This window comes from Rousettus aegyptiacus, unplaced genomic scaffold (assembly GCF_014176215.1).
Source record: "Rousettus aegyptiacus isolate mRouAeg1 unplaced genomic scaffold, mRouAeg1.p scaffold_m13_p_12, whole genome shotgun sequence".
NCBI lineage: Eukaryota > Metazoa > Chordata > Mammalia > Chiroptera > Pteropodidae > Rousettus > Rousettus aegyptiacus.
In genome coordinates this window covers 13579961-13607929 of record NW_023416287.1, presented here as the reverse complement: position 1 = coordinate 13607929, position 27969 = coordinate 13579961, and the positions used below count along the sequence as shown (strand labels likewise).

Genomic DNA, 27969 nt, shown 5'->3' with positions numbered 1-27969 from the left:
GCATCTGGTACACAGTAGGCCTTCAGTAAATCTTTGTCGACTGAATTACAGGAATGAGCCCAGGGTCTGGAGAAGGTGCTGAAGTCAGTCACCTCTGGAGGGGTCTTCAGCTGAACACTCTTGAGTTAGAAAACGGGGCTGTTTTCACTAGAAGTTCAGCCTGTAGAGGACCCAGCTCTGAGGGAGCAGAGGTCACGCTGGGCCTGGGGCAGGGGGACACGGGAGGAGGGGGAGGTACCTCTAGAGTGTGACAAGGGGACTCCGAGGGCACCCACAGGGCTGAGGCAAGGACCACAGGATGGGGGAAAAGGGCAAGAGGGAGGAAAGCAGCTCCAGACACAGCAGCTCCGGGACCAGGCGTAGGCTCCACCGCCCCTGGGATGGCAGGACGCTCCATCGGGCAGTCCCCGAGATGATGCATGCACAGAGAAGGCTGCCTCGCCTCGCGCTGCGGGCTCGGGAAAGGGAATTGGCCTCGCGGCTTTGAGCACTGTAACAGAAGCTAAAATTTACAGCTGAAAAAGGTCAGGTCTGTTCTCAGTCTCACAGCTAGCAAGTGACAGAGCCAGGACTGACTCTCACATCTCTGTAATTCCAGAGGCTGACCTTTTCCACTCTGCTGAAAAAAAAGCCGAGGCCACTGGCACAGGCCAGGGGTGGTGCCTGGGGCCAGAGCCAGGTCCGGGCTGGGTCAGTGCAGCACCAGGGCTGGGGGGCAGGGTCATCCTGGGGTCAGGGCCAGACCAAGGCCAGAGGGCAGAGTGGCCAGGGCCGGGAACAACTGGCTTTCTGGGCTCTGTGAAGTCAGCCAGGGACAGTGTTTGGGGTTGGTGGTGGGGCCGGCTGGAGGCCTCAGCTCCCTCACCCTGAATCCCTGGCCCCGCTTGACCTTCCTTGCCGAGGTGAGAAACTGGCCTGGCCCTTATCCTGGAGGAGGCTGCAGCTGCTCCCGCAGCCCTGCTCCCAGCAGACAAAGGAGCTTTCTTTCTCAAGACAAGATCTCGATTGCATGTTGCTTTGGATCCGAAAACTCCTGTGAAGAAAATTGTTCCCTCCCAGGGCGCGCGTGTGCGCGTGCGTGCACACGTGTTCACGTATGTGCGCACATGTGTGCTGGGTCACAGGGAGCTGGCTCATCAGGACCGTCAAGCCCTCTCCCTGCCTCCTGCGTGTGGCCTGGAATGTTTCAGTCTACATCCTTCGTAGACTGAGGATGCGTACGCATGTGTGTACGTATCTGCGTGGGTCTGTATGTGTTAGCATGTTCATGCATGTCTAGGTATGTGTATGTACACACCAGCACATGCCTACACATGGCTTGCACATCTAGGTATCTGTGTAGCCTCTTCTGTACCCAAGTGCTTTTGGGTCGTGTATGCTTCATGCACGTGTCTATGTGAGACACCTCGCACCAGGCCCCCACCTCTGCTGCCTCTGGCTGTACCTCCCCATTCTCGCCCACCACTGGCTGCTGCTCCGCGGTGTGCAAAGCCTCCGAAAGTCAGCCACTGCCCCGAGCCTTCACATTTGTCTGAGAACAACCTGGCCCCTTTCAGCTCTGGGAGGAAGACAGGTTTGTACAGCTTGCCTTGTCCCACACACTCTCCAAAAGTTTTCTGGCTTCCAGCCGAACTCTTTACGAAAACGCTCATGGGGAATAGGCTAAAAGGAAGGTGGGGATCCTGTAGAGGGGGCTCAGGACCCCCGTTCTAAGCCCCAAGATGAAATGAGAGCGTCAGTCAGCAGAGCAGGGCGCTGTGTCCTAAGGTCAAGCTCCATCTGAGGACCCTCCACCCCCATTAGGAGGACACAGCGTCTCAGGGTTTCATGCCCAGGTGGCAGAGCCAGAAGGGACTGAGCATAGGGAAGGTGAAGGCCATAGAGGTGCTTCAGGCCATTCGGGGAGCTGAGCCTTTTCTGGGCATCCTGCTGGCCCCGGCCCTGGTGACCCACCCGTGGATAACCCTGGGTCTGGCCACCTTCAGGGAGGTGGGTGCTGCTGCCAGTGTCTCACAGCCTCACAGGAGGCGCCAAGGCCTGGCCACCCCTGCTCTTGGCCTGCAGAGAGCCCAAAGACTCTAGACCCCACACCGGAAAGTTAGTGTTTGAGCAGTGCTGATATCTAAGGCCAAGTTTTACCCAGCGGCCAACTGGCCTGGGATGTGGGGGTCCTCTGGCTGGTTTCTCCCAATCCTGATAAAGCACAGGGGCGGGGGTGCGTGCTTTCCATGCTGCTCTCCCCAACTGGTGCCCGGGGCTCTGCTAATGGCAGGGTCTTTGCAGGTGTCTGCCCTAGGATGTTGGAAGGAGGACTGTCCAATGGGGTAAGAAGATCTGATCCTAAGTGAAACTCTGGGCACAAAGAGGTGGCGGCCATTCTCACTGGTCTGTCCACGGGACCTGGGAGCCGTTGCTGAGGGAGGTGTCACCGCCACGTGCAAAGGGCAGGCCCGCGGGCGTGGTGGGTGCTGGAATGAACAGGATGTGTTCCAGGAGCCCGGCTCCTTCGATCCCCACCAGCCCTCTCCAACCGCCCCCTCTCCCCTTCAGACGGAGAAATGGTGATAATAGAAAGCTTTGCTCTTACCTGTCACGTTGTGTCCGGGCCAGGGGCTTCTTTTGAAACTCAAAAACCAGGGAGGAAATTTTTTTTTTTTCCCAGTGCTTGCTGTCCCTGAGAAATGAGCACAGACCAGCTGATGGGTTTAGCCCAAAAGGGAGCGTGGAAGCAAAGGGTACAAGGAATCATTGAAAACTGCAAATCATGAAGCCAGCACTTCCAGCACACCGAGCCGCCACAGCTGACTCTGCAGAGAGGACCGCTTGGGATGGATGTTTACGCTCTTTTTAACCCCTAGGGGCTCTTTACGGAGCCTGGGTGGCTGGGCCCCGGGGTCCGGTGGTGGAATGTGGCCCAAGCCCTTCCTGCCTGCTTTGGGTGCTGAGTTGTGCCCTGACAGTGCACAAATGCTCCTGCCCTCCCAGTCTAGGGGAAGGGACTGCCACTCCATCCGTCCCCTGAATGGGATGCTAATTTACCTGATCTGTAGAGAGGAAGGAAGTAGCTGCAGGGGCTTAACCAGCGAGGGTACCTGCTCCCCATGCCCACTGTCCTCCAGTTCTCTCTCTCAGATGCACACCCACATTAGGAGCATCTGAATCAAGGGGCCAGTTCCTGAGATACATTCACACTTCTTCCTGATGGGGAAATCTGACGAGACTAGGGTGAGAGTAGGAGGGTTTTCCAACCTGTGGGCCCCAGGGGACTGGGGTTGGGGGCTCTCTTCAGGCCTCCGTAATCCACCCGACACGCCTGCATGTCTCCCTAGCCCCTGCCGAAGGCATTCGCCTGGACCTTGGCAGCCCCCTTGCTGGCCCGGAAAGTTTGGGATCTGTGAATGGAAAAGCCTCGATCAGAGCTGGAGTGGAGTTGGGGGTGGAAGGGGCGTGGGTAGGAGCAGTGTCTTGAGTTTTCCTGGTCTGGCCTCCTCTCGGTCAGAGCCAGGAAAGAGGCTTAATGCCTCAGCAGGGCCGAGCCCCTGCCTGCCCTGCTCGGCCAGACCCCTCTCAGATCCCACTCTCCTCCCTCACTCACACCTGCAGAGTGGCCAGAGGTGTAATCGCTCACACTCTGGAAGTCCCTGAGGATTTGTAGAGAACAAAAATGTGCTGGGGACAGAAAAGGGAGAGGCCTGAGCATCATCCTGAAGGGTGGTACAATAGGCAAGTACACACGGCAAGGACCAGAGTATCAAGCGTCCTAATGACGAGACCGAGGAGATCTTGAGAAGCTGCTTCAGCCCCACCTCCCGCCCAATATTGACAATTGCCTAGGATCACCCCGCACAGGACCGCAGCACCTTCCTGGCCACCCCCACCCCCTTCCTGGGTGGTCACTTCACCCCTCGAGGGCGCAGCCAGCTTTCGGCATCGTAGCGACCCGATCTCCCGAGCTTTTGCTAGTGTCCTGCTTCCGAGAGCCGGCTGAACATCCCAGCTGGGAAGCAGGACAGTCACCTCCCTTAAAACGCATCCTGATTCTCTATCCTCACATCACCTGCTGGTCACGTCAGGTGCCTGCCAGTGCCCACGGCTCTACAATCGCACAAGCAGCAAACACGAGCTCTGTGCACTACATCCAACCTGCACACAGACACTTGCCTGCCAGTGGATTTTCTGAAAATGTGAATTTATTGCATACATTTAAAAATCGGGGCAATATCACACAACTACCCGAATTTCCACCCTCTGCTGAAAACACAAATCCCGGTGTTGGGGGACACAGGGCACACGTTCCTGCATGGCAACGGCTGGCCGTAGCGGGGGCCAGCGCAGACTACGCACAGGGGGCATCCGCGTGCCTTCATTCAGGGCAAGATGCTTCCAGTTTCCAGGTTCGCCCCCACTTCTTAGCGCCTTAAATCTGGTGCATGTCGCTCACATACGTCACCTGCCTCACCTGGTAGGCGTTGTGACTTTACCGACACTGCCCAGATGGACACAGACTCGTTTCTTAGTTCCCTTTGGATAAGGCCGTTCGGGCGGAGACCGATGCCCATCACAATGAAAAACACCTAGAGCTACCCTCTTCACCGGTCACCAGAAAGGGGGCGGAGGTGGGTGTGGCTTCGCTTGCTCGCGGTAAGCCCTCAGCAGGTCTTTAAAAATCCACTCTACAACTGTATCCACTAGGGCCGATGTCCAATTTACTAGGCGGTAGTTAGTTGAATCTCCCACCTTCCTTTCCTGAAAATGGCAGCACTTCCTCCTGCCTGTCTCCCACACCTCTGCCCTCACCCACGACTGCTCGGAGATGACAGCAGCTCCATCACAGCTGCTCTTGCTCCCTGTGCATAATCTGCACGGGCCCCAGGAGACTTGAATACAGAGCAGCAACCTATTTGATGCCTCAAGTCCCTCTCCCTGGTGCTGAGTCAGGAGATGGTCACGTCTAACGGAGTTGGTGGTTCTGTGGGTCAGTCCTATCCCCTAATCAGACTCTGAGGTCCCCGACAGCAGGGTGGTGTCTGATCTGTCTCCTGAGCACAGCCTAGCCTGGCACACAGCAGGAGACACTGGAAGTCCCCAGGCAGTTAGTTGTCCAAGGGCTCAGGGCCTTTGGGAGGCAATAGGTTGGGGCCTGATGGTGCGCCTGTTGCCCTTAGTTACAAGTGTGGGAGGATGCGAGACGGGAACGCATGTCTCCCCGCACAGACTTGGTTCCCAGCTGCTCTTTCCTGACATCCTCTGAACTCTGCTTCCAGGACGTGGTCGCTAGGCAGGGTGCCTGCAGTGGGCTCCCCGCCGCTGCTTTCTCGCTCTCAGCTCTCCCACCATCTGGCCTTCCTGTTGCCTGAGCTCCAGGTGGGGACTGACCAATGTCCACTGATCCTCCAGGCCCATTTCCTGGGAGGCGTCCCTTCCACCCATCCGCAGGTAACCAGCTCACAACCCCAGACCAAGGACAGTCTCGCGGGCCTCTCCCCCAAGGCACGGGCGGTTTTGCCTCCTGGTCCTTAAACCCATATTGTGAGTCTCATTCTGCCTGTGTCCCCCTGACTCCTGCCCTCGTTGACTCTCACTGGCAGCTCTGACGTGGTGTAGAGAGGAGAGGGCAGGGCAGGGCGGCAACTTTTCCTCCCAGTGGAGGTCTGCCCTGCGGGCCTGGAGGCGGGCCCTCAAGAGGCAAGCCCAAAGTCCAGCGCTGCTTTGAAGTCTGTTCTATCTTAAAAGTAGATGTCGCTCTTACATACTAGTCTGTGATTCATATTGATGCAAAACCATGTTTGAGTTAATATAAAAATATTTTAAATGACTTAGTTTTCGCGCTGAATCTATGAATAACGCTGATGCGGTGGGACAGAGGTCGGCAAACTTTGTCTGCAAAGGGCGGGGCGGTGACTATTCTGGGTTTTGCTGGCCGCGGGCTTCTGTGACAGGTATTCAGCTCCGCTCTTGCGCCGTGAAAGCAGCCACACGCACAACACGTAAAGGAATGCGTGTGGCCGCGCGCCAGCACGGCTTTGTTCACGGTCTCTGACATCTGATTTTCATGTGTCATGAAATACGATTCTTTCGATTTTTCCATTATTTAGAAATGTCAAGTCCATTCTTGGCTCCAAGGCTGTACAAAGCCAGGTGATGGGCCGTGTTTTGCCTGCTCCACTCTAGGAAGACAGGGTGCTGGGCCTGTGCTTTTGGGGATCAGACCCACCTCTAAATTCTTAGTCTTCCACTGTGTCACTAAAGGCAGGTGGCAACCTACCTGAGCCTCGACCTCATGTGGAGGACACATTCTGCGATGAGCCCCTGCGTGTCAAGGCCTGCAGAGCGGGCGCCCAGGCGGCAGCGCTGGGGCCACCTTCAGGGGTGCTGGTGGCTGGGCCGCGCGGGGTGGAAGGTCACGGCCAGGCCTGGTGGGTGAGCTGTGCTGCCTCTGTCCCAGCAGCTCCGCGGCACTCAGCACAGCAGTGGTGGCGGTCTGTGCCACCCTGGGGAGAGCGGTGGGCGGTTTTCACGCCGAAAAGCGGGGTCGAAGCTCTGCCAGTTGGGATTTCTGGTCCTGCTTCCAGGATGTGCCTCCGACCTTCTGGTGGCAATCAGGCTCTGGCCTTTAGAGATGATCTGTTGTCAGAGAGGCTCATTTCGCATCATGTGCATGCAGTTTGCCTCTCATTTTTCAGTCCCAGAGGACTTCTCCCCCTCCCCCTTCCCTCAGGCCCTGCTAGCTGGGCAGTTACCCGCTCCCCCCAACCCCACACCTTCTCTTTCACCTTCTATGATTAGACAGTTTCTCACATGGCCCCTTGGACCTGGGCTGCTGAGTGCAGACACCGAGACCGTCCCCAGGTTCAAGGGGCAGGATAGGAAAGAAGTACCTTCTCCCCTGGATGCCTGCTCCTCTGGCCTTGGGCTGGTAGCTCCAGCCTAGGGGCAGCAGGGGCCAGAACCACCCCACAGCTCATTCCATTAATGCTATTTCACGAAGCTGCACCTTAGAGGGGCGGCCGGCTCCAGACCGATGAACAGTAATTCTTACAAAACACCATTTTAAAGGAATCTAGTGTAAATGAATCGAGCATAAAGTTTTCCAGAGGGTGTGACCCGACTGTTTCTTTTTTCCAGCGGCAATTTTTTTGAGTCTAATTCAGTCAGATCTGGTTTCTGAGGTTGAGGGGTCCCAGACAAGTATCACAAAGGCTAGAGTGTTCCAACCTCAACCTGGTGGGACCGAGGGGTCTCCCCCAGCTCTGTTCTGTGATTGATGACATAGATCTGCAGCCTTCTGCCGGCTTTCATCAGGCAGATGGGATGCATGTCCCTCTACCCAGTAACTAAGATACTCTGATGACAAATGAGGTCACTTATGGCAAACATACACTAAACACTAAAACCCTGGCTGGATGTACTGGGCTACCTGTACTCCTCTGCCCTCATCCATAGAGGGAGGTAGCATCTTCTTGGGCAGGTTCTGAGGTCGAGTGAAGCCAAGACTCTTTCCTACTTATTCTGCATAAATTCTTCCTCTACCCAGGAGGACTTTCCCAAGATTTGACAAGAGCTCTGCCAAGCCTATAATACAACCTTAATTGAAAAACCCATAGCAGAGAACTCTCAGGCCTTACAGAACAATGCCCCACCCATCCGACAGGCTATTCCTCCACCATCTATTGGCACCTAGCAAAGGATTCAGCAAGGGAGAGGGGGACAACTGCTCTGTCTCACTGAGACGTCAGTCCTTTACGGCCAGCCTCATTGATACTTTCTAACACAGCCCTTCTGGGGCCTGAGAAGCAATGCTTTCCAAAGCGAAGGACCACAAGGTTCTTAACAAGCCTTAAGAATGTCAGCTAGGGAGGCATCCCTGTGTTTTAGAGACCTGTTCCAACCCCCAGAGGTCTAGCGGCCCCCTGAAGTCTCAGGTGAGTGGCGGACTTCTGGACTGGGGCTTAGGGAAGTGGCATTGTCGAGGCATTTGGGCCCCAAGTGTGGGAAGTTGTGCTGCACCCCCTTCTCTAGCACCTGTTTTAATCAGGTGCTCTGACAGGTTGAGACGCAGGTCAAGCACATTCTCCTGAATGAATATTTAACAAGCCCCCTACATGGTAGGGTGCACCTAGGAAAGACTGGCTTCCTATGAGCAAATGATTCATTCAGAAAGTGCCCAGGCAGCTACAGACACCCAAGTGCCACTGAAGTCCTCACATACAAATTTGACTTTTCAACTTTTTTTTTTTTTTTTTTTTTTTTACATCCAGGATCAAGACCACAGACAATTTATTATGTAAGACACGGGGTGAAGAACGATAGAGGGAAATTATGGCTGTGAGTGACATGGAATTCGATGAAAAGGCTCAAGTGTGCTGACGAGAGTTTAAATTTGGCTTTTGCTCTTGGAAATGTCAAAACCATGATAAGAAGCACTTATGCCTTACAGAGCGAATAATCCACAAAGTGTCATTTTCATTTTGCAAACAGGGACACAACAGCAGTCAAATATATAAGCCTGGACACCCAGAGTTAACATACAGGTCCGATAAGCCAGAGCAAGGGGGTTAGCATGCTGGTGGGCTTTTCGATCAAATCCATTTGGAACCCTGTGACCTACTGGAGGCTCCACGCGGAGCCTGGGGAAAGCAGCTTTTCCATACAAAACAAGGACGACGACGACGACGACGAAAACCCAGGCTCTGCTGGATGTCTATAATACTCGTTTGCAGTAAGGCTTTCAAGATACATGAATTTTTATAGCATTTGTATTTTAAGGATTTAGGGCAAATACATTTTTTTTTTCTACTTGATAAAAAGAAAATTAGTACTTAAAAGGTTCAAAAATATATCGATTGAGTGATTTTTTTTTTTACATAAATAAATTATATTGATTTTTTAGGATTTAACAGCTGAAAAAACCCTTTCTGCTTCCACTGGAGGCAAAACTGAACAAAATGTTAGTTAAATAGAGAGCAGCATTTCTAAGAAATCTGTTGTCAGCATTATAGACCATCTATGCTACAAAGATGTCATCGAATAGGATCTGTTCAATTACTGGATTCTTTCTTCTTATACGATCAGTTAAAGGATTTCTGATTTATATCTCTGATTCATAAAACTGGGACTCCACTTTTTGAAAATACATCTGGTTGATTTTTTCGGTCACGATTTAACAGACTTCTTTGAGATGCTCATTTTAACATTTACATAATTTATAATCCCAAATGTATAAAAGACAATGACAAAAGCATCATAAATAAATAATGCGAACTGAAATAGTTATGTCAAACATTTGGACCTTCTGATAAATTAGCAAAACTGTAACAGAAAAAGTAAAAAATACAGTAAATTGTGACAACGAAAAGTGAAACTGGTACTAGTAACACTTCCAACATTTCCGACGGTCCTGCACAGCCCTGTGCCCCCGGAGTACTGAACCTTGGGCTTATTTCAAGTCTCAGAGTGTGAACTGTCAGTGGAGAGAGAGATCATCAGAAGGGAGGGAACATGAGTGGGAAGGCGGAAAGAAACGGGTTTGAGTGCTGCTCACGCAGGCTCTTCCCAGCTTGGGAAGCTGAGGAAGAAGGGAACATGATGTTAATCTGCAACAGTCTCGACTCATGTGACGATTTGGGGTCTGCGTCCAACTGTAGAATATAAACCGAATGGAGAAAAAAAAAAAATAATAGAAGCAAAATGCTTTTCACAGTCATAGTATAAAAGGTGGCACGCACGTTCTGACAACCTCAAATAACTCGGACAAATGGACCTCAGTAAGTGTAAGAGTGTTGAATGACTATTTTCTCACGGGCTCCAGAAAGAGCCTGATTCTCGGTGAAGGAAAGCACAAAATAAAAACCCCTCGGGCCCTGGTAGTGGCTGGAGCAAGCCTTCAGAGACTGAGGTGAGCGGAGTGCTAGTCGTGTGTGCTTGTGAGCAGTGTGCCTGCCGCTCGCCCGTTGCCGGCAATCGCTCAAGGTGTGTAAAGCTTCCTCATACTGAGAATCATCTTTTGACTTGGGAGATAGAGACTACGTATGTATAAAATAATGCCTAGTCAGTCTTCTTGCTGCAAGTGTCTGAAAAACCATGAAGGGGGATGTCACGTTTCTAACAGTAGAGTTTCTGTTTTATAAAGAAATGAATATATGCAGTTTCAACCATTAGTTATAATACTTCTGTCTACACTACTCATTTAGTAATCATGATAAAATAGGGAAATATTTTAACTAAAAATATGCACCAGCACTTCCTTTTTCTGTGCTTTTTGGTTCCCCATTACATTCTTCCCATTCAACACGGCTCATGGAAAAAAAGAGCCACTCCGTGTCTGTCCTCGGGCCCTTCAATGGTAAATCCCCAGACAGCTTTCTTATGCCATTTTTCCTCCTCGAATAAGTGGGAAACTTGGAAGAGAAGGGGGTAGGGCGTGTCACCAAGTACTGTATTAACTACGATTGCTGGAATGAACGACTGGATAACAGAATGAGAATTCTGTGCCTCCTAGACTAGGTCGACGACACTTATCTAATGAAGTGGCAAGACCCTGCGACTATTAACATCTGTCACCATAGTTCTCAGACAGGAAATCAGGTAGGTAATATTACTTATGGAAACACAGGTTCTTATGAAGGTGAAGTGAGGGAAGTAACAAACCTTTATGGGATAAGAAACTTACAAGTCACATCGTTTCTTAAATGAAAAAGTTCTAATTGGTGTCACTGTTGGAGTCTTTGAGGCCCCCGTCCCCGGCCGGGGCCGCGTGTTCTCTATCTGAGGGCACAGGTGCCCTGGACTCGGGGCCGTTCTGCTCGCTGCCTGGCTCCCTTTCCGAGCAGGGAGCAGGCTCTGGGTTGGGGTTCAGGCTGTCCCCTTTTGTTTTCTTCTTCTTCCTCTTCTGGTTCTCCAGCCCAGCTATTTCAGAGCGTCTGGCCTGCTGCATGGCGGGCAGTGCCATGCCCATGCCAGGAGAGAGAAACATGGATGGGTAAAGGAGTCCGGGAGACACTCCTGGGATGAGAAATGGGTTAAAAGCCACAGGACTACTCGTAGTTATTGCAGGTTCGGACTGATCGGAATACGGACTAGGCCCAGGCTTGTCTTCAGCTAAAGTGTCCGTTTTTACATCATGGCTACTTGGCTTGTCTTCGGCAGTCTTTTCGGTCACAGAGGTACCACTTTTCGTTGTGCTTGACAGAGGCGCTGGAGCGGTCGAAGTGCAGGTAGTTGCCATGGGGGTGTTGAGGAGTCCCCCGACACCAAACATCTGGGGCACAGTGGCCATTCCCGGCAGCATCATGGGCAGCATGCTTAAGGTGCTTTTGACCTCCTCCCCTGTGGGCATGGTGGCGAAGCTGGCCGGGAACCCCACCAGCCCCGTGAGGGGGATGCCTGGCATGTTTCTCATGTTCTGCAGCCCTACCAGGTCCATCCCGGCAATGAGTCCGTTCATGAACAGTGGCCCCATTCCAGAGGGCGAGTCCGCCACGATGGCCGGAGCCTTCAGCAGCTCGCTCCGAGGCCGCCGCCCCCTCCTGCGGGGGCCCACGTCTCGAAGAACAGGCTCAGTCAGGGTGGGACCGAACTTGTTTTCCGGGAGAAACCCCTGAAAAGGACAAAGAAACACAAGACGTTGAAGGTAACCGGACGGCAGGTGACCAGTTGGGGTCCCTGCACCGGCTATCCCGGCCCAGGATCCCCGCATGGCAGCGCCTGCCTGCCTGGGGTCGGACCGCTCTCTTGCCTAGGGGTTTCCCTCCTCAGAGGCCAGGAGCCTGTCGCCACCAAGCAGTGGCTCCAACAAGCTCACCGCACATAAGGAGCGTCACCCCGTGCAACTGTCGGGGCTGGGATGGGAACTAGAGACCGGCACTGAAGACACCCAGGTCTTGGTCAACTTTTTATCAAAAGATTTCACTGAGGCACAACTGACATAACGAAGAATCAGTTTCAGTTGCACGAAGGAAAACCTATCCGGAACGCTTCCTGAATCTGCGAGTCGTCCTTGAGCGGGCACCCCGCTCATCTCAGAGTCGTTCAATTTCGGCGAACGTGCTCTGAAGCGAGCACAGTCGAGACTCTTGTGGCTGCAACCCCTTGACCACATCCCAACATTCATCCTCCCCACGACACAGGAAGGTTTCCATTACAGCCACAAAGCAGAGTAGGTAAGAGTCTTGCAGCAGACAGACCTGATCCTCCAACCTGACTCTGCGACCCTCTAGCTGTGGGACTCGGGCCAAGTCAGTTAGCATCACAATCCCGGGCAGAAAGGCCAATGGCGCCTGCCTCATAGGGTTACGGAAAGTGAAGTGTGTAACACATCACTTGACCCACAGAAGAGACAATGTCAGCTGTGCATGCCCCACTCCCCCTGGACCACGAGCTCCTGGAGGGCAGTAACACCGACTGTGTGTTTGTTGAGGAAATGGAAGCATCCCCGACTACCGCTGGGGAAATGCATCAAAGTGAGTGACGATCTGGTTTCTCTTAAGGGAGACAATCTATTTTCCCCCTGTTTCGAGGTTTACTTTCCAGTTTTCTTGGCAGAGAGAACCAGAATTAAGCCCCATGTGGGCTGACTAATTGTGCCTGGGACTTACAGCTACGCTTGCACACAGGTCACCTGGCACCAAACACCTGAATATTTCACCATGACACATCTGGATGACTCTGCTCCAGAGAAGCACAAAGGAGAACCTACGGCCTCAGTGTTTCAGTGACGGCGGGCGGCGTGGCAGGAAGCAGAGCCCGCCCGGGAGTGGGCTTGCGGCAGCCACACACACTCCTTCCCGCGACTGTCACTCAGGAGCTCAGCGGGGCAGTAAGGATGCAGCAAGAACCTGCACTCCCGGGGCTCGCGGTCTGGTTGCAGAGAATTAAAGGAACCATTGCAATTATGATGTATCTAACTCTGAATGTGTTTCAAAAATGGCGACGATAATCCCCATGTAAACAGGGAAAGGTTTCCCCACAGAAAGGGAGAGGTTTCTTTCAGAACTCAGCGTCTGGAACGTCCGCACACCCCCACTATTCACTGCTGTCATTTAGCTTCTCGAGGGGATACACGTCCACAGTGCGAGAGGCAGTGGTACCTCCGCTGGTAGGCAGTCTCCGTCTTCTCTGTATAAGGAGCGTAAAGAAAAAGCCCTTCCCTTCCCGGTGGGTCCCTGGGGAGCGACTTCCCCTTGCTGAGCCACACGGAAGGGGAGAGGCTCCTCCCTGCGGTTCCGGTCACGAAGCTGGTGCTCTTCCATCACCTTCTCTTTGACCACAGCAACGGGAAGGCTAAAAACATTCAGAGTGGCCTCAAGGGATCCGTAACCCTGGATTCGCCTTGGGGACACAGGGCACCATTAGGGCTGAAATGTGGAGACAGGGGAGGCCCCACGGGCCACTGCACAGGGCGGGGGGTGGGAGGGCTCGGCAGGGGGACTTCTCGGCCCGTCCCCAGGATGCTGGAAGACCCCACGCTTCTCTACGGCTGCCTGTTTTTTCAAAATTCTCAGGCGTTTGCGTAAAAGCTTCCCTTCCTGCGAGTCTGGAGCAAGTGCGGGAGCGGGGACCTGGCGAGCAGCGGCTGAGACCTCACCAGCGCACGGCCTCCTTGTCTGCGAGGCTCCGAGGCAGAGAGCCAGCTGCGCTCCTCCGCGGAGCATACCGAGAGCAAGAAAGGAGGCATAGATCTCACCGAGACACCAGAGGGGCCAGAAAAGCCCCGTTATTAGGGCCAGGAGTCCTAGATCATATGCAGAAAGAAGTCAGGGAAGCTCAGGATACCTGAGGGCTGAGGCTGTTGACCAGGCCTGAGAGCAGTTAAGAAACCTCTTCACGACCTTCCCAAGGACGCTTACTTTGAACTTTAATCCAGTTGCTCTGGTGTTTCCACTTGGTTCACCACCTCTCCTCTCCCTTAACTGTTAAGTCAAATCCTTAGAAAATCCGAAAGATCTCTGCTTAAGGGGGCAGTCAGTCACAGACACAGGGTTAGTTAGTGACGCCGGCTCGGGTTCTCAACGAGCGGTGAGTACACACGTGTGTGATGGGCTCCAAAATGAGACGCGGCTGAGACGCACGGGTTCCCGGGGTAGTGAGGCCGCCAGCAGCAAGGCGACTGGCGGAGGGCGGCGCGGCTGCAGGGGCGGCGACCACAGGAGGGGCAGGGGTACCAGCCGCGTGGAGGGCCCCGACCCGCACGACCGCCATGAACCACCACGCCCACCCCGCTGGGCCGCACTGCGGTCACGGCCGCGTCGTAAGGACTTTACGGGGCCACCGATGAGTGGGAAACGTGTGCCCCTGGCCGTTGCCGAGTCTCCAGAAACAATGCTATTTTTGAAGTCCTTCTTGTTTCCCAAAGAATATCAGAGAAAAACCAGGTCCTCACGGGCAAAAAGCATTATGATGGCCAACTGTGTTTGCCTGAGGAGACGCTCTTCGCAAAAGCCTTGGTTCGGGAGAGCAGGAAGGGAGCAACCTCTGATTGCTCATTGTCATGCTTTGTCCTCCTCCTTCCTTATAAATTGCGGGGCAGGAATCCGCCCCTGGGGGCACAGTTGGTCAGGTTCTGGGGCCCCGGCCCAGGGCTCCTTGCGTGCAACACCCCCCTTTGTTCCCACTAGTGCCTAGCCGCCTGTGACCTGCATGGCCGCTTTATCCTGCAGTGTGCTGGGCTGGCTGGTCACTCTGGACTGGGGATGACAGTTCGGGGAGCACTTCCCGCCTGGTTCCTGTTTCTGAACACAGGCAGTAGGACTTGATGGACTGGGGCCAGGCTACAAGCATCATTTCTCACCAGTCTACCTTGAGACCGTTAAAGAAAATCACCTCAATGTGGACTACCGCGTGGCACAATCTCAGGCCCTGGCTGGGCACAGCCCTCAGCCCGGGGGCCCGGCCAGGGTAACCGCAGCTCGACCACAAAGCTTTGCCAAGCCCTCTCGTCTGCAGCCCACCCACAGCACGAGCCACGGAAAGGTGCTGGGGTGTGTGCTTTTCCTTTATGCCCACAAATGTTCCCTTATAACTCTCCTCACAACTCTCTGGTGGAAAGGCGTGTGTGATCTTAGAAGTCTTTCTCTGGGGGAAGAAAAACCCAGAGCTTTAAGAATAACGCCTCCATCTTATTTCAAACAGTTTGCTATAAATCAGACGTTCTTTAACAGACTTTATTTTGAGCTCATCAGGGCATTTAGGACTGAATGGCAGACTTGAGTAAGGTAGCTTGCATCCTGCAAGGCTTTGGTCTCTCTGGGCCTGCCTGCTAAATTCGAGTCGCACTCATTAGGCATCAGGATGTCCAAAAGTGTCCCTTCCCTGCTCTGAGAACCATTGACGCAGAGAGAATGCTGGGCCCTTTCGGAACTGGGAGCTTGCCAAGAAGGCATACGCTGGCCGCCTTCTCCCCTCAGAGTGGGAGAGCAGCAGCACGAAGGCCCCGGGTGTGAAGAGCACAGCGCTTCATCTCCAGCAAAGCGAGAGGCGCGCTGGCAGAGGAAGTCGGCTCGCACCACTTCCTGTGGGAGGAGGGAGGGAGAGTTACTCTAGCCACCCAGCTGCTGCCCACCCCAGTCAGATGCCCCTCCCAGCAGCTCTGCGACCACACACAGCGGCCAAGTCTCACTGCGGGCTTTGGCAGCTCTCCCTCCTGGTAATTATACCCTGGGAGCAAACCTGCTTCCTCTTCCAGGGGAGGCCTGGGGAGAGGGCAAGGAGAGCGAGGAAAAGGAGAGGCCGACATTCAGCGACACTGGAGGTGAAGCTGCTTTGCTGTTCCACAGATGACCTGGGCGTTTATTCCAAAGCCTGCAGATACCAGCCCTAAAACTTAGAGCATGGGCAGAGGTGGAGAAGGTGGAAACCAAAACGTTCCCTACTCTTCCCAGGAAGTTCGGCCAATGAACAAACATCCATTGAGTGGAACTTAACCGAATGCAGTATGTGGATCCTCATTTTAAAAATCCTAACAACAACAATAACAACAAACAACAAAAACTAGCTCTAAAAATATTTTTGGGATAATTGGGGAAATCTGACTATAGATTTAGATATTATTAATATTAACATGTGCGATCAGAATAATAGTTACATAGAAAAATGCTCTTCTATTCAGGGGTGATATATCACGTCTGCAATTTACTGTCAAATGGCTTAGCAAAAATAAACAAAAAACTACACACGCACACGTGTGTATATAATGTAAAATGAATGTTAACTTACACATACAAAATACATGAAGTACGTATGTGTGTGTGCATACATCTAACGAGCGACCACTATGCACCGGGCCTTCGGAAAGCTGCACTCCCCGGCCTTACTGCAGCGTGTGTGATACTAAGTCTGTGACGTCCAGATGAGCCGCAGCCTGCACAGCAGAAGGGGCTGAAGGGAGGCCGAAGTTCCTCGTGGGGTCTAAGTCTGTTTTAGAAGAAGCGGGTAGGGTCTCTATGGGAGAGAGAGCACAGCACACCCTGGAGGGCTCCTGCCCCAGGAGGGGCCGTGGGAGACATGGTGGCAGGGTTAGGAACGAGCCTTCTGGAGCCGGAGCCCAGGGGAGCGGAGATGTCAGGGCTGCGCTGGCTCTGCCCCGGGGGCAGGCCAAGCCACCCGCCCGGAGGACCAAATGCACCCAAATGCACGAGTGCTTCCTGTGCTTGCCTTCCTGCAGGAAAAGGGCCTCAGAGGCAGGGACTGTGTTTATCTAACACCGAAGGGAAAGTGCATCTCTGCTAAGAGGCTGACTTGCAAGAACGGCTTAGAAATGGGTTTTCTGGCAAGGGGTCAGCGTCTGCTGGGAGTTATGAACATTAATTTCCAGAGAACATGAGGGAAATTGTTAGACATGTAGAAAGACATGAGAAAGCCAAGGGGGAAACCACATGGTTTTTCTGACAAGTCTCTAAAGCAAGAGCTCAGCGCCTACAACAAAGCGAGAACTGGACGTCTCCACGGAATGACGCTGAGCGATGTGAGCAGAACGTGGGGGGCAGCGTGAGGGGCTGAGAAAGACAGATGGGAGAAAAACGAAGCTGAATTGGTCCGTCCAGCACAGGCGGGTCTAAGAAAAGGGGTGGGAGGGACATTTTCCAAGAATAAAGCAAGAGAGGGAAAAAGGGCAGCTTTTCCAACGTGACACACTTCCTAACAGGCAGCCTCCTGGAGACCGGGCCAGGCCTCTCCTCACAGTGGCCGCGGATGAGTAGGGGGGAGTTGTGTTTGCAGAGCTGCTAGAAAGAAGACGCCTCATCCAGGTGACAAAACCAGGAACAAGTTCCTTGAGAACATTAAGTAACAATTTCCTTCTGCAGGAGGAGGAGGAGGAAATGACTAGAGTGGGTGGTCTTTCGGAGCTAAAGAAAGAAATCACACATCCAGTTTCACTGAGAAGGGAGGTCCGACCCCAGGAAAGCCCAGCGGGCAGAGCACTGAGAAGGCATCCAGGAAAGCCTGTGAGTTTAGGGGGGCGACCCAGGAAGCGTGGATCCCCGCGAGGGTCTCCGGAGACTCCCCATGTGGGCAGAACGCACTTTCAGGAGGTTAAAAACACATTCGTTATGTATAACTTTCCCAAGCTCAACACATTTTCATGTTGAAATGTTATTACCGCCCCCTAGAGGTTGTGAATTTTCTATTCCAAATTTGTACTCATCTGTAAACTATAATTAACTCATATTTGTTACACTAGAAGTATTTTGCAGATGTCTTTGAAGTCTCTTCCAGACTCATGATTCTATAATAGGAAAAGGGCCATGCTTGGAGTCAGCTGTTTTTCATTGCCAGTGAGGCCGGACTAGGAAGAAATGTCTTAAATGGTAGCCAGAAAAGCTTAGATTAGAAAATGAAAATTTCCAATTATGAAGTTTGTTAACACTGGAAACAGACTCCTGATAAGTTAGGGTATTTTTTCCCCTGAACTCTCTACAAAACATCAAGCTTGTGGAATGGTTAAAGAACAAACTTAAACCAGACGTTCTGGAGGTAAAGGCTGCAAACAAATGACCACGGGCGGTCGGTCACACTGCTGCTCAAGACAGCCCAGCACCGCTTATCACCACTACCGACTTCCTGTGACGGCCCCATCCGCTTGGACAACGTCAGGGAAACCCGCGTCCCGGCAGAGCTTTCTCTCCGAGTCGGCAAGGCCGGGCTCCACCAGGCCACGTCCCTCTTTCTTACCCTCAGTCCTGGCTCCTTAGGGACAGCAGAAACCCTCTCTTCCCCACTCAGAGAGCTGACATCTAATTTTCCAGGTTCCTTACAGCGTGGCCTCCTCTGCTTTGGTTTGTCTGAAAAATTCTAGGAGGCAAATGGAAACCAATGTTATAAAACGTTCTGTCACCGTCTTCTGATGAGGGTGGCGCTTTTTAGCTGGTTTTGCTATTTCCTCTGCACAGGCCCTGGTCAGGCTACGGTGAAGGAGACGGCGTCTCGGCCCTCACCTAGGCTCTCCTCTCGAAGCAACAGCACTTCTGCAGCAGCAAGCTGGGAACGAGGCTGTGTGCAGCCCCTGGCCCTCCAGAAGAGGACGCCTGGCCACTGCTTAATCCCTGGCCCTTTCCTCCTCAGTACTGTCTCAGATTCTGTCCCCACTGCAACCTACCTGGCGGGCTCTGTCTTTGGAAGGTGTGCATCTGTGAATGCATCCCCCTCCTCTTCTTGTGAGCTCTCTACCTCCGTTTACTATAAATTACATGTACCCAGAACAAGGACGGTGTTGGGTAGAGGCGCAAATGAGGAAAGGAAAACCAAGACAAGACACCTGTGCTCAGGAGTCCTCTCCTACAGATTTCATATCTGAAGGACTTAGGGCAAAGGTAAGAGGACTCGAGGAAAAGTCCCAATGCAGTACCCGTAAAACTAAGACGACACCCCTCCCTGCAATGTGGTAACGTATTAACCTGAAAAGAATACGCAGGAACACTGTCACGAAGTGGCAGCGTTTACGCAGCCTAAAGATCTCTTTGTGAGCTTACGACATTGTGGATAATTCTGGGGGGTTTGCGGGGGCTGAGCTTAGGCCAATGCTGTCCTTGTTAGGTTTTGCATGTCTACTTCTTGGCACAGTGTTCTGATATCTTTCTTTCTTTTTTCTTTTTTAACTCTCACATGATGTTCTCAGTTGACACAGATCTCTCCCAGACTCCCTGGTCTTCCTGGTCTCCCTCGACATACTCCATTTCAAAAATGGCACCAAGTTGGCAGAAGCAGACAGTAATGTCAGGCGGCACCAACACACACACACTTACTGCTCCGAAGCCAGGAACGTCTAAGGAGTAGTCATCAGCCTGCTGCCTCAGCCAGTCAAGCAGACTCTTGCTGGGAATGGCCTTCTCAGCCTGGCTGCCAGCTGCAGGGGCCGGCTCGGGGGCCACGGGGGGAGGCACTGGCCCTTCGGGGTGTGAGGTGCTCAGGGGGGCCTGGCCTGGGTCTTCATGGACTTCCTGGACAAAGGGAAAACAGTGCATGCAGTCAATCATGACAGAGGAAAACTAGTTTCTAACAGGAAAACATATAAGCGGTTCTTCGAATGCTTCCATCTATTGCCACGTGACTGCCAGGTGCTGCCCACCCTGTTGACCTGCACGGAGCTCTTGCACGTGCTGGGCGTTCCCTGCACCTGGACGCTCCTCTCCCCGCTTCGTGTCGACTTGAACCTCGATTCCATCCTATGCACCCAGGTTCGGTGTCAGTGACAGTCCCAGGCAACACTGGCCACTGCACAACCTGTCCCCCCGCCCCCCCCCGCACTCTTCACAGGTTTGTTCATGTGACAAAAAGTGCCTCACTGCAATTCGCTTACCTATTTTTCGCTCTACAGTTCGAATGCCTGTCTTACTCATCTGTATTTCCAATGCCTATAATCAGGTCTACAGATAAAGTACAATGTCAGTGCTAAATAAATGTTTGCATAAGAAATTTTTAAAGAGACTCTGAGGCCAAGGAAAAATTATCAGTCATTCCACTGGAACTCTACGATCATTACAGAGAAAAACTATGGCTTTGCACCTCTAAAAAATGAGACGACCTTCTGAAAAGCTTGTGGAATTGGGCAGGGAAAGAACCTGCCACTTCAGCTTTCCAAATTACAGAGAAAGTCTAAGAGACAGACACATCCCAAACAACAAAGCCTAGAGCTCTCAACCTCCAGAGAACAAAGTCCTTGGTTTGGTTTCCTGATCTGCCACTTACTAGCTGGATAATCTTAGACACATTATTTAATACTTTTAAGCCTCAGTTCCCTCATCTATAAAATGAGAATAACGTTAACACCTTCACAGGGATGTTGTGAGGATCACGTAGGACAATCACATAAAACCCTGAACACAGTGTCTGGCACAGAGTAAACACTCAATAAATACTGGCTATTACTAGTCCTTTCAAAATATGAAAACATGAAATGTGATTCCTGTTTTGGAGCTGAAAAATCAATGGGAAAAAACAAAATAGAGAAATGGTGGTCTCTGATACATTAAGCAAAGTCTATAGGGATCTCTCTTGGCCGGGTGTTCCTTTTCTGTTGTTTACAATAATCTATCTCTGAGTGTAGCAGGTCTTGGTGAAACCTCACAGCAACCCTCTGCAGTAGATGCTGGGGCCCCCACTTTACGGAGGAGCGACGTGAGGCTCGGCGGTGGGCCCAGTGTCTCCCAGCGAGTCAAGATGTAGAGCCAGGGCCAACATCCCAAAGTCGCTCCAGAAAGCCTGCTACCCCGAGGCAACCCTGCTGTCTTGGTTTGTTAATTCGGTCTCCAGCAACTCTTCTGAAACAATGGAGGATGTGGGCTGTTTCTATGTGAAACTGCAAGGCCTCCTGGGTCATTTCTCCAAGTTGCATGCAAATGAAGGGCCCTGAATGGGTTAACCCCTACCTATTTCTAGAAAAAATTGAGGGTAGCTTATAACGAGGACATAATGAAAACAAGTAGGGCAACTAAAACAGGGATAAAACATCCACAAATCAAAAAATTTTGTGTCTGAAGAAGAAGTGTTTGTTGCTCAGTGCAGAAAGGTCAATGTTTTCACTTAATGGCCTCGTGCACCTACCAAGATTCCCGCCTGAAGAGTTTGATCCTTCAGAAAGATGAGGTCCATCCCTCCTTCAACATGTTTCCGTCTCCCTCTCCGCCTCCTTGTGGCAGTGTCATCTCTTCTCAGGCTTCCGTTGACAATCTGTCCGGTCACTGGATGGATCAGGCCAGCTTGCAGAATCCCGGACAAGTCCATGCCAAGGGCTCCTTGAAGTGAACCGATAGCCCCAATCTTAGGGGTGCTGGCACTCACTGGGAAAGGGGATGTGGCTCCCGGGGATCCCTCAGACGTGCAGGAGAGATCTATTGCTGACTCCCCATGCCAGCCGTTGAGGACGATGGGGGGGTGGCCATGGGTGGCAGAGAACTGTTCCAGGCTCCGAGCTTTTGCATCCCTCTCCACCTCAAACTCGTAAGGACGTCTGTGCTTTTGCTCATCCTTTGTGAATACTGGAGCCAAGAAGCTCTCCTGTGAACACACGTGGCAAAAGAGGTGTGAATGCCACTTCTGTGGCCGAATGCCAGCCCCAATGCCCTCAGGCCTACTATGATTTCTAATCATCTTCTCACAATTTCTTCTAAGTCAAGACTTCTCAAACTTTAGCACCAAATCACCTAGACAGAGTAAGATGCAGACTCTATTTCAGTGGGCCTGAGCTTCTGTATTTCTAACAGGTTTCTGGATGCTGCCAACACTGCTATTCCACAAACTAAACTTAGAGTTGTAGGATTATAATATAGGGAATCTCAACTTCAGCTATACATCAGAATCCATTTTATAAAAACTCCGATATTCGGTCCACACCCCGGATCAATTAAATCGGAATCGCTGGCTTTTCAGGATCCCCAGTGGATTTCAATGTGCAGTCACGACTGAGGCCCAGTGTGCCAACAACGCATCTCAAATTAAGCTTGACTTCTGAATTTATAAAACTCACTCCTGCTTTGATTTCCCTAATTTCTGTCAGCTGCCATCGTTTTCTCAGTCCTCCAAGTCCTGAGCGCACAGATCCTCGCGCCTCCCTTTCTTTATGTATGCGTCAGGCGCCGAGCTGTGCCTGCCAGGCTCCCCCCTTTCTTTGTATCCACTCTGCCACTAGTGTAGTCGACAATCTCCTCTCTTTCTCCGGTCCCCACGTGGCCTTCCAGCTTCTGAGGCACTCCTCCTTCCTGACCCTCACACCCTACGAAGCTGCGTACCACTCCACCAGCCGAGCTGCACACGCAGTTCCCTGCTCTAGAACTTTTCGAAGCTCTCTGCTGCCTACAGGATAAAATCCAAATTCTTCAATTAATACTAATGGCTCTACTAAAAAAAAAAAAAAAATCCTATCCGTTCAGTAAATATTTCTTGCATGACTCAGTTGAGAAGTGCAAAGTGTCCCTCGTTCTTTGTCTCATGGTCAACATCAGCCTATGGCCTCACCTTCTGGATCTGGGCCACCAATGCTGCTCCATTGCTGAAGCTGTGCTCTGATGCCTCTGCCTCAGAGAGGCTGCTTCGAGACCCGGCACTGCCGGTTAACAGCGGGGTGGGCAGTGTGCCTGAGGGCTCGTACTGCTGGCTGGAGGGCCACTTCCCCTTTAACACTACGTGGCAGATATTATCTAGGCGGTTGATTATCACGCGATCCTGTAAAAAAAAAAAAAAAAAGGACAAAAGCTCTGAGAAAAAGTACCAAGAGTACCAAGTTACCCAAATTCACAAAGTCCTGTAAGATCAAGGGTCAAGTATTCTAACCAGAACGAGCTGAAAGAAAAGAGCACGTTCAAATGTACTCCCTTACGTAGGCCTTAATTTAAACTTCATAGTCTGAACAATGAAAATTAAAGCCACAGTGCGGTAAATACAAAGACAATTTGACACTTGTCTTACGGTCTAATGAGTCAAGTGCATATACCTTTAATGTTCAAATGCTACAATAGTAATACCTTTAAGATATTAAACATGTCTCTGAATCTGTCACTCGAAAATACTTTGTAAAGTAAAAATCAAGGATTCAAAGATGAGGATGCTTTAAATCAAAGCTGAGAATGCTTTTGCCTATGAACACACATGTGGCAAAAGAGGTGTGAATGCCTCATCAAACTCTGGGAGATACCTTTGGCCACTCAGAGAAGGAGTATAGAGTTTTCTCCTGGAGGAGCTGAGCGATGGTGGGGGCCCGAGCCTCCTGCAGGTCCTCCCCGATGTCTCCTGTGATGCCCGATGTGGAGCTCTTGCTCTCCTCCTCGGAGTATTTCCCTGGATAATCTGGAAGAAATATTAAAAAAAAATCAGATAATTGGGAGAGAGTAGTGATCTGGTAGATCAGGACATATGATCTTTTCTTTTGTAATTAGCCCATTCTGTGCTAATTTATTTTAAATTGAATATCAATTACTATGCCTTCTCTTTCCAGAAGAACATCAGGTAAGCCATAAAGGCAGATGCTGCTCTAGGGCTGCCAATACAAGCCATCTGATAAAAGTCTACGTCCACATCCCAACAAAAACAACAACAACAAAAGAGAAAGGACGTTTTTCTGTGTATTCGAGAGTGAGGAGATGAATGGCCACAAAGAGGCTTTCACATTTGGTGTAGTGGGGAAGAGGAAATTAAACACTGTCATGCTTTGATACATTTGAAGGGACGGTCTATGAAATATACAACAGCAAGAGGCTGATATTTATGAAAAGGATGAAAACTCATGAAATTTACAACAAAAGCAAAACAGACTTGATTCATGTAAAAAAAAAGATGTGCACGAACCTAAAACATTTAAATTATTTCATTGATGGAAAGAAATGACAATGTAACTCATTCTCTCCAGCTTCAGTAGCGGAAGTTTATCATCAATGTGAAATGAATCTTCAAAGATCCACTGACCAGCAATGACAAGGAGTGGACAGAGGGCAGCAGAATGCCTAGGGCAGGAAAAGTTGGAACTTTTTTCCTAGGTGAAACGACCAGGCACATGTACCCTCTGACAGGTGGAGATTTCACTTATGACTGACTGTACAGCAAGTCTCTCAGGGAGTTAAGAGACCCCTCACCACGACTGGGGCCTTGCTAGGTCAGTGGATTCAAGGACAAAGACAGATGTGGCCTTGGCCTACAAAATGTTACAGTTCCATGGGGGAAAGACAGTCAGGAAAATGTAATAACAAATGAATAACTACAATCAGAAACCACGGCGAGTGCTACAAAGGGAGAGAAACGAGGTGCCGGGCCAGAGTATGGGTGGGCTGGGCGAGAGGGCCTCCTGGAGGAGCGGGCGCTCAGGAAGACGGGAAAGCAACAGGGCTGGGCATCCGGGACATGCTGAGGGACTAAGACATGTCCAGGGAAGCAGCACAGACATGAAGCTGGAGGGGCAGGACCCTCTAGGTCATGCTGAGTCCTATAGGTCACAAAAGAAATAAGGATTTTACTCTGGATCCAATGGGGAGCACCACGGAAAGGTTTTAAGCAGAAGAGCTGGATTTGAAAAAGCAAAATGATGTGTGAGAAAAACCCCTTCTACCCCAAATTTCGCAGGGCTGACACTGCCCCCAAAGGACATCAGTGTGCGAACGGTTCCTCCCTAAAGCACACTCCTCTTCACTATGTGCTCCCTGGGCTGTCTGGGTTTCCAAGGACTATCTGGGGATTTTCTCCACCCCAGGGTTCAAAAAGCAAAGTGAGTTTTATAATCCAGCACATGGCAAGCATCCTTCATGGCCTGGGGTGAGGAGGATGGGCATGGTCGTAAACCAGCTCCTCCTGGGTTAGCTGGGGCTACAAGCTACTTTCGGTCCAGCTTCTCTGTCCTTATCCTAGCTCGTGTGTCAAGTTAAATTTGGGTTCGGAAGACTTCCCAACATAATCACTCGTCACAGTGACTAAAACCAAAGGTTGGGTAATCACTGTATTTCTATCCCTGCAAAGCAGATAAAAAAAAAAATCTCAGGGTCATCTAGATTCTTAACATTTTAAAATTCCTTCTAACCCTTATCTAAGGTTTCCCTATTTAAAAAAGACTGAATCTATCTGTACTTTTGTTGAGTTACTTTTAATTTTATTTTAATTTCTGCTGAGTTACTAAAAGGAATCTAAGCCAAATGCACCAACATTAAATCACAGAGTTTGACAATGACACAAACAAATGGTATACTATTTTTGTTCGCCTTAACAAAGATTACATTTGTTTGTATTTTTGTGGAGTTCCTGAGAAATTACACCTACGTTAAGCTGCAGGCTCCTGCGGTTCCCCGGTTGTCCTGCTGTTCTGCTTGGCTTAAAGCCCCTAATCTGGTAGAAGAACAAACCCCTTCTCCTCGATGCCGCCTCCAGTATCTATCGCGTTAAGAAGAACACGGCCTCTGTCCCAATCACAAGGCTGATGCAGCCAAGGTGCTTCGACTGGAATGACCAGAGTTAAGCTACTGCATTTTCGTGCTAAGGCCTGGGGCCTTCGGCTCTAAACACATGGTCAAGTGTGAGCAGGCCCCTTTCAGAAGCCGTGAATCCCTCGGCACTCCCCACACTCACTCCCCACGGCATCACGTGAGAACCGGCTTATCCGAAGTGCCGCAAGGTCTGACATACTGTACCTTGACTATGGCAGTTTCCATCTCTATCATAATCCTCTTTGCTCTCAAAATCTGTGTCTTCTGACTTGAGCTCACTTCCTTCAGGGGGATACACAGGGAAACCTTTTTTCCCCTCTGCACTGTCTCTCCACGGTTCCTTCAGAAGTTCATGCTTCACCGGAAATGGCTCTGGCGGGATAGCAGTGAGCTCCCCCTCCACTGTGATGTTATTAGCTTTGCTCTTGTACAGGTCTGGGTTATAACCCTTGGGCTTCTCCATTTCAAATTCATCACCCTCGAGGCCACGCGCCCACCTCTCCATGTGCTTGCAGTGACACTGGCAGACGGCTTGAGGAAAAGGCCCCTGCAGTCTGGGGTTCTGGCTCGCAGCCTCCAGGCTGCCCTTCCGGGCTTCTCCTGCGTGGAAGCCTCGGCTCTTTTCCCTCAGGATGTGAGCAGTGGGCTCGGCGAGAGGCAGCACCTCCGGCCCTCCCCTCAGGCCTGCTGCCATGTCTAGGTTCTCCTCCTCGTTCTCCTCTTCTTCCTCCTCCTCCTCACTGTGGTTCTGGCTCAAAATCAAATTACTTTCTAAACTTTTATTTTCTAATAAGTCAATTAACTGCTGCTCGGATGACAGGTTTCTTTTGGAGTCACAGACACTAAGATTGCACATATCTACAAATCCACTTTCATTTCCTTGATCCAAGGAAGGGGAGGCCAAGCACTTGGCTTCTAACTGCCCGAGGCTTTCGGGTCTCTGCCCCGCCTCACTGCAGCAGAGGTCCCCTTCCCTTGAAAGGGACATCAACAAATGTTTTTCATTTTTAATGTTCATTTGAGCGACTCCTGCTTCTAAACTATCCATAAAAGAGGGGCTTGAAGCTATTTCTGCCTCATGGCCACCGGGCTGGCAGTCCCGGTCTCTGCTTGCTGAGACGGCGAGGGCGTCTTTTCTGGACCCCGTGCTGGTACTTGGGCTCTCCTGAAGAGAGCCTGGGTCTCGGCTGAGCACCTTCTTACCATACATCATGCTCTCCAAGGACTCAGGCAGCAGACTTTCATCGCGGGTGATGGAAATGACATCCTGAACTTTAGAAATAAAGTTTTCACAAGTCATGTCAGATAAGCTGCCCCTAGGTGGACCGAGATGATCATTTCGACCTTCTATTTTCCCTAGATTATCATGTTCATTTTCAAGGGACTCCGAAGTCCTGCTCATTTGAGTATATGTAAGAGATTCATACAGTTTGGAGCTAGTCTGGTAAAGGCAACAGAGACTTTCCGGTGCCTGGGTGTCAGGTCTTTTATGCTGGGCATAGTTTCTGTAGGCGTCCAGGAAGGACAGCTGGGGGTCGGTCATGATGTAATAATCAGTGCGGTTCAGCCCATGTTTGGCGGTGCCGATGAGCAGGTCTCGGTCGTGCTTCCCACACTCCCACCACACCGGGAGGTAGAGGCTGGGCCTGCAGAGCTGGAGGCGCTCGTGCAGGTGGGGACACGTGAGCACCTGCTCGCGGACTTTCCGTAACAGTTCAATGCGGTACAGAGTCCTTGCTGCCCGCTCCTCAGTGATGGGTTCGACATAGATGGTGGGATCCGGGGGACCTGGAAGGTAAACACAGGGCCGATCACTCAGGTTGCCATCGGGCACTCACTGCCCTTCTGAGGACCCTGCTCTTTGGTGTCTTACAGCTAAGCTCCCTGGTCCACAGCACGGCAGGGGCAGGTGTGTGGACCCTCACTAAATGGGAAGCTAGAAGAGAATGGAAGGTTCTTATGAAACAGGGACGACCCAGCGAGGGTGAAAGAGCATGAAAACATCAGTTCCGGGAAGATTAGTTCCCACTCAATAAGCGTGTACTACGGTGCCCTCTGAGCCGGGGGTGTTTCCCATGTTATTTAGCGCTCACAAAATTCTACGATATGCAAACATTGTCCCTGTTTTAAAGAAGAGGAAATAGGCTCGATAAGCTCACCTGCTCAAGGTAGCAGAACCAGGATTCGGTTCCAGGTCATGGCAGTGAGACTCCAAGGTCCAGATCTTCCCAATCTATCTAGCTCCCTGTCTTTAAGGAAAACACCCTAACCAAGCCATAGGGCAGCAAAAGTTGGGGTGTCTGTACATGCTGCCACGGGCCCAGAACCCCGAGCTGGGTAGGCTCAATGTACGTTTTAGCTTTCCTAAAATACAGAAATACGGTCTACAGCAAGTTTATTTATAAGTATGAGGCTGAGGAAGGACTCAGAGAAGCTGCTGCAAATCATTCCAACCAGGAAGAAATTTCTCAGAAAAGGTCTCTATCCAATTAGGGGATGTTTAAGCCACAGCCAGTTCCTTTCTCTAGCTACAAGTCGACACATGAGAAAACAGTTACAATTTAATCTAAGGAAGGTGCAA

General features: G+C 51.2%; 1 protein-coding gene across 6 annotated transcripts in view; it reads right to left on the bottom strand.

Annotated features, from left to right (window-relative positions):
• Nucleotides 1-8443: 8443 nt before the first annotated feature.
• The window catches only part of CHD6 (chromodomain helicase DNA binding protein 6), a 167138-nt gene continuing 147612 nt past the window's right edge, over nucleotides 8444-27969 (bottom strand). For all 6 annotated transcript variants that reach the window (XM_016137564.2, XM_016137565.2, XM_036229398.1 and 3 more), the window contains 7 exons: nucleotides 25593-27176; nucleotides 23120-23271; nucleotides 22444-22650; nucleotides 21034-21486; nucleotides 19236-19430; nucleotides 18166-18285; nucleotides 8444-11596 (listed from right to left, as the gene is read on the bottom strand). In XM_016137564.2, the coding sequence (XP_015993050.2) occupies nucleotides 10700-11596; nucleotides 18166-18285; nucleotides 19236-19430; nucleotides 21034-21486; nucleotides 22444-22650; nucleotides 23120-23271; nucleotides 25593-27176 (3608 nt within the window). In that variant the 3' untranslated portion in view covers nucleotides 8444-10699. The remainder of the gene's footprint in view (nucleotides 11597-18165; nucleotides 18286-19235; nucleotides 19431-21033; nucleotides 21487-22443; nucleotides 22651-23119; nucleotides 23272-25592; nucleotides 27177-27969) is intronic.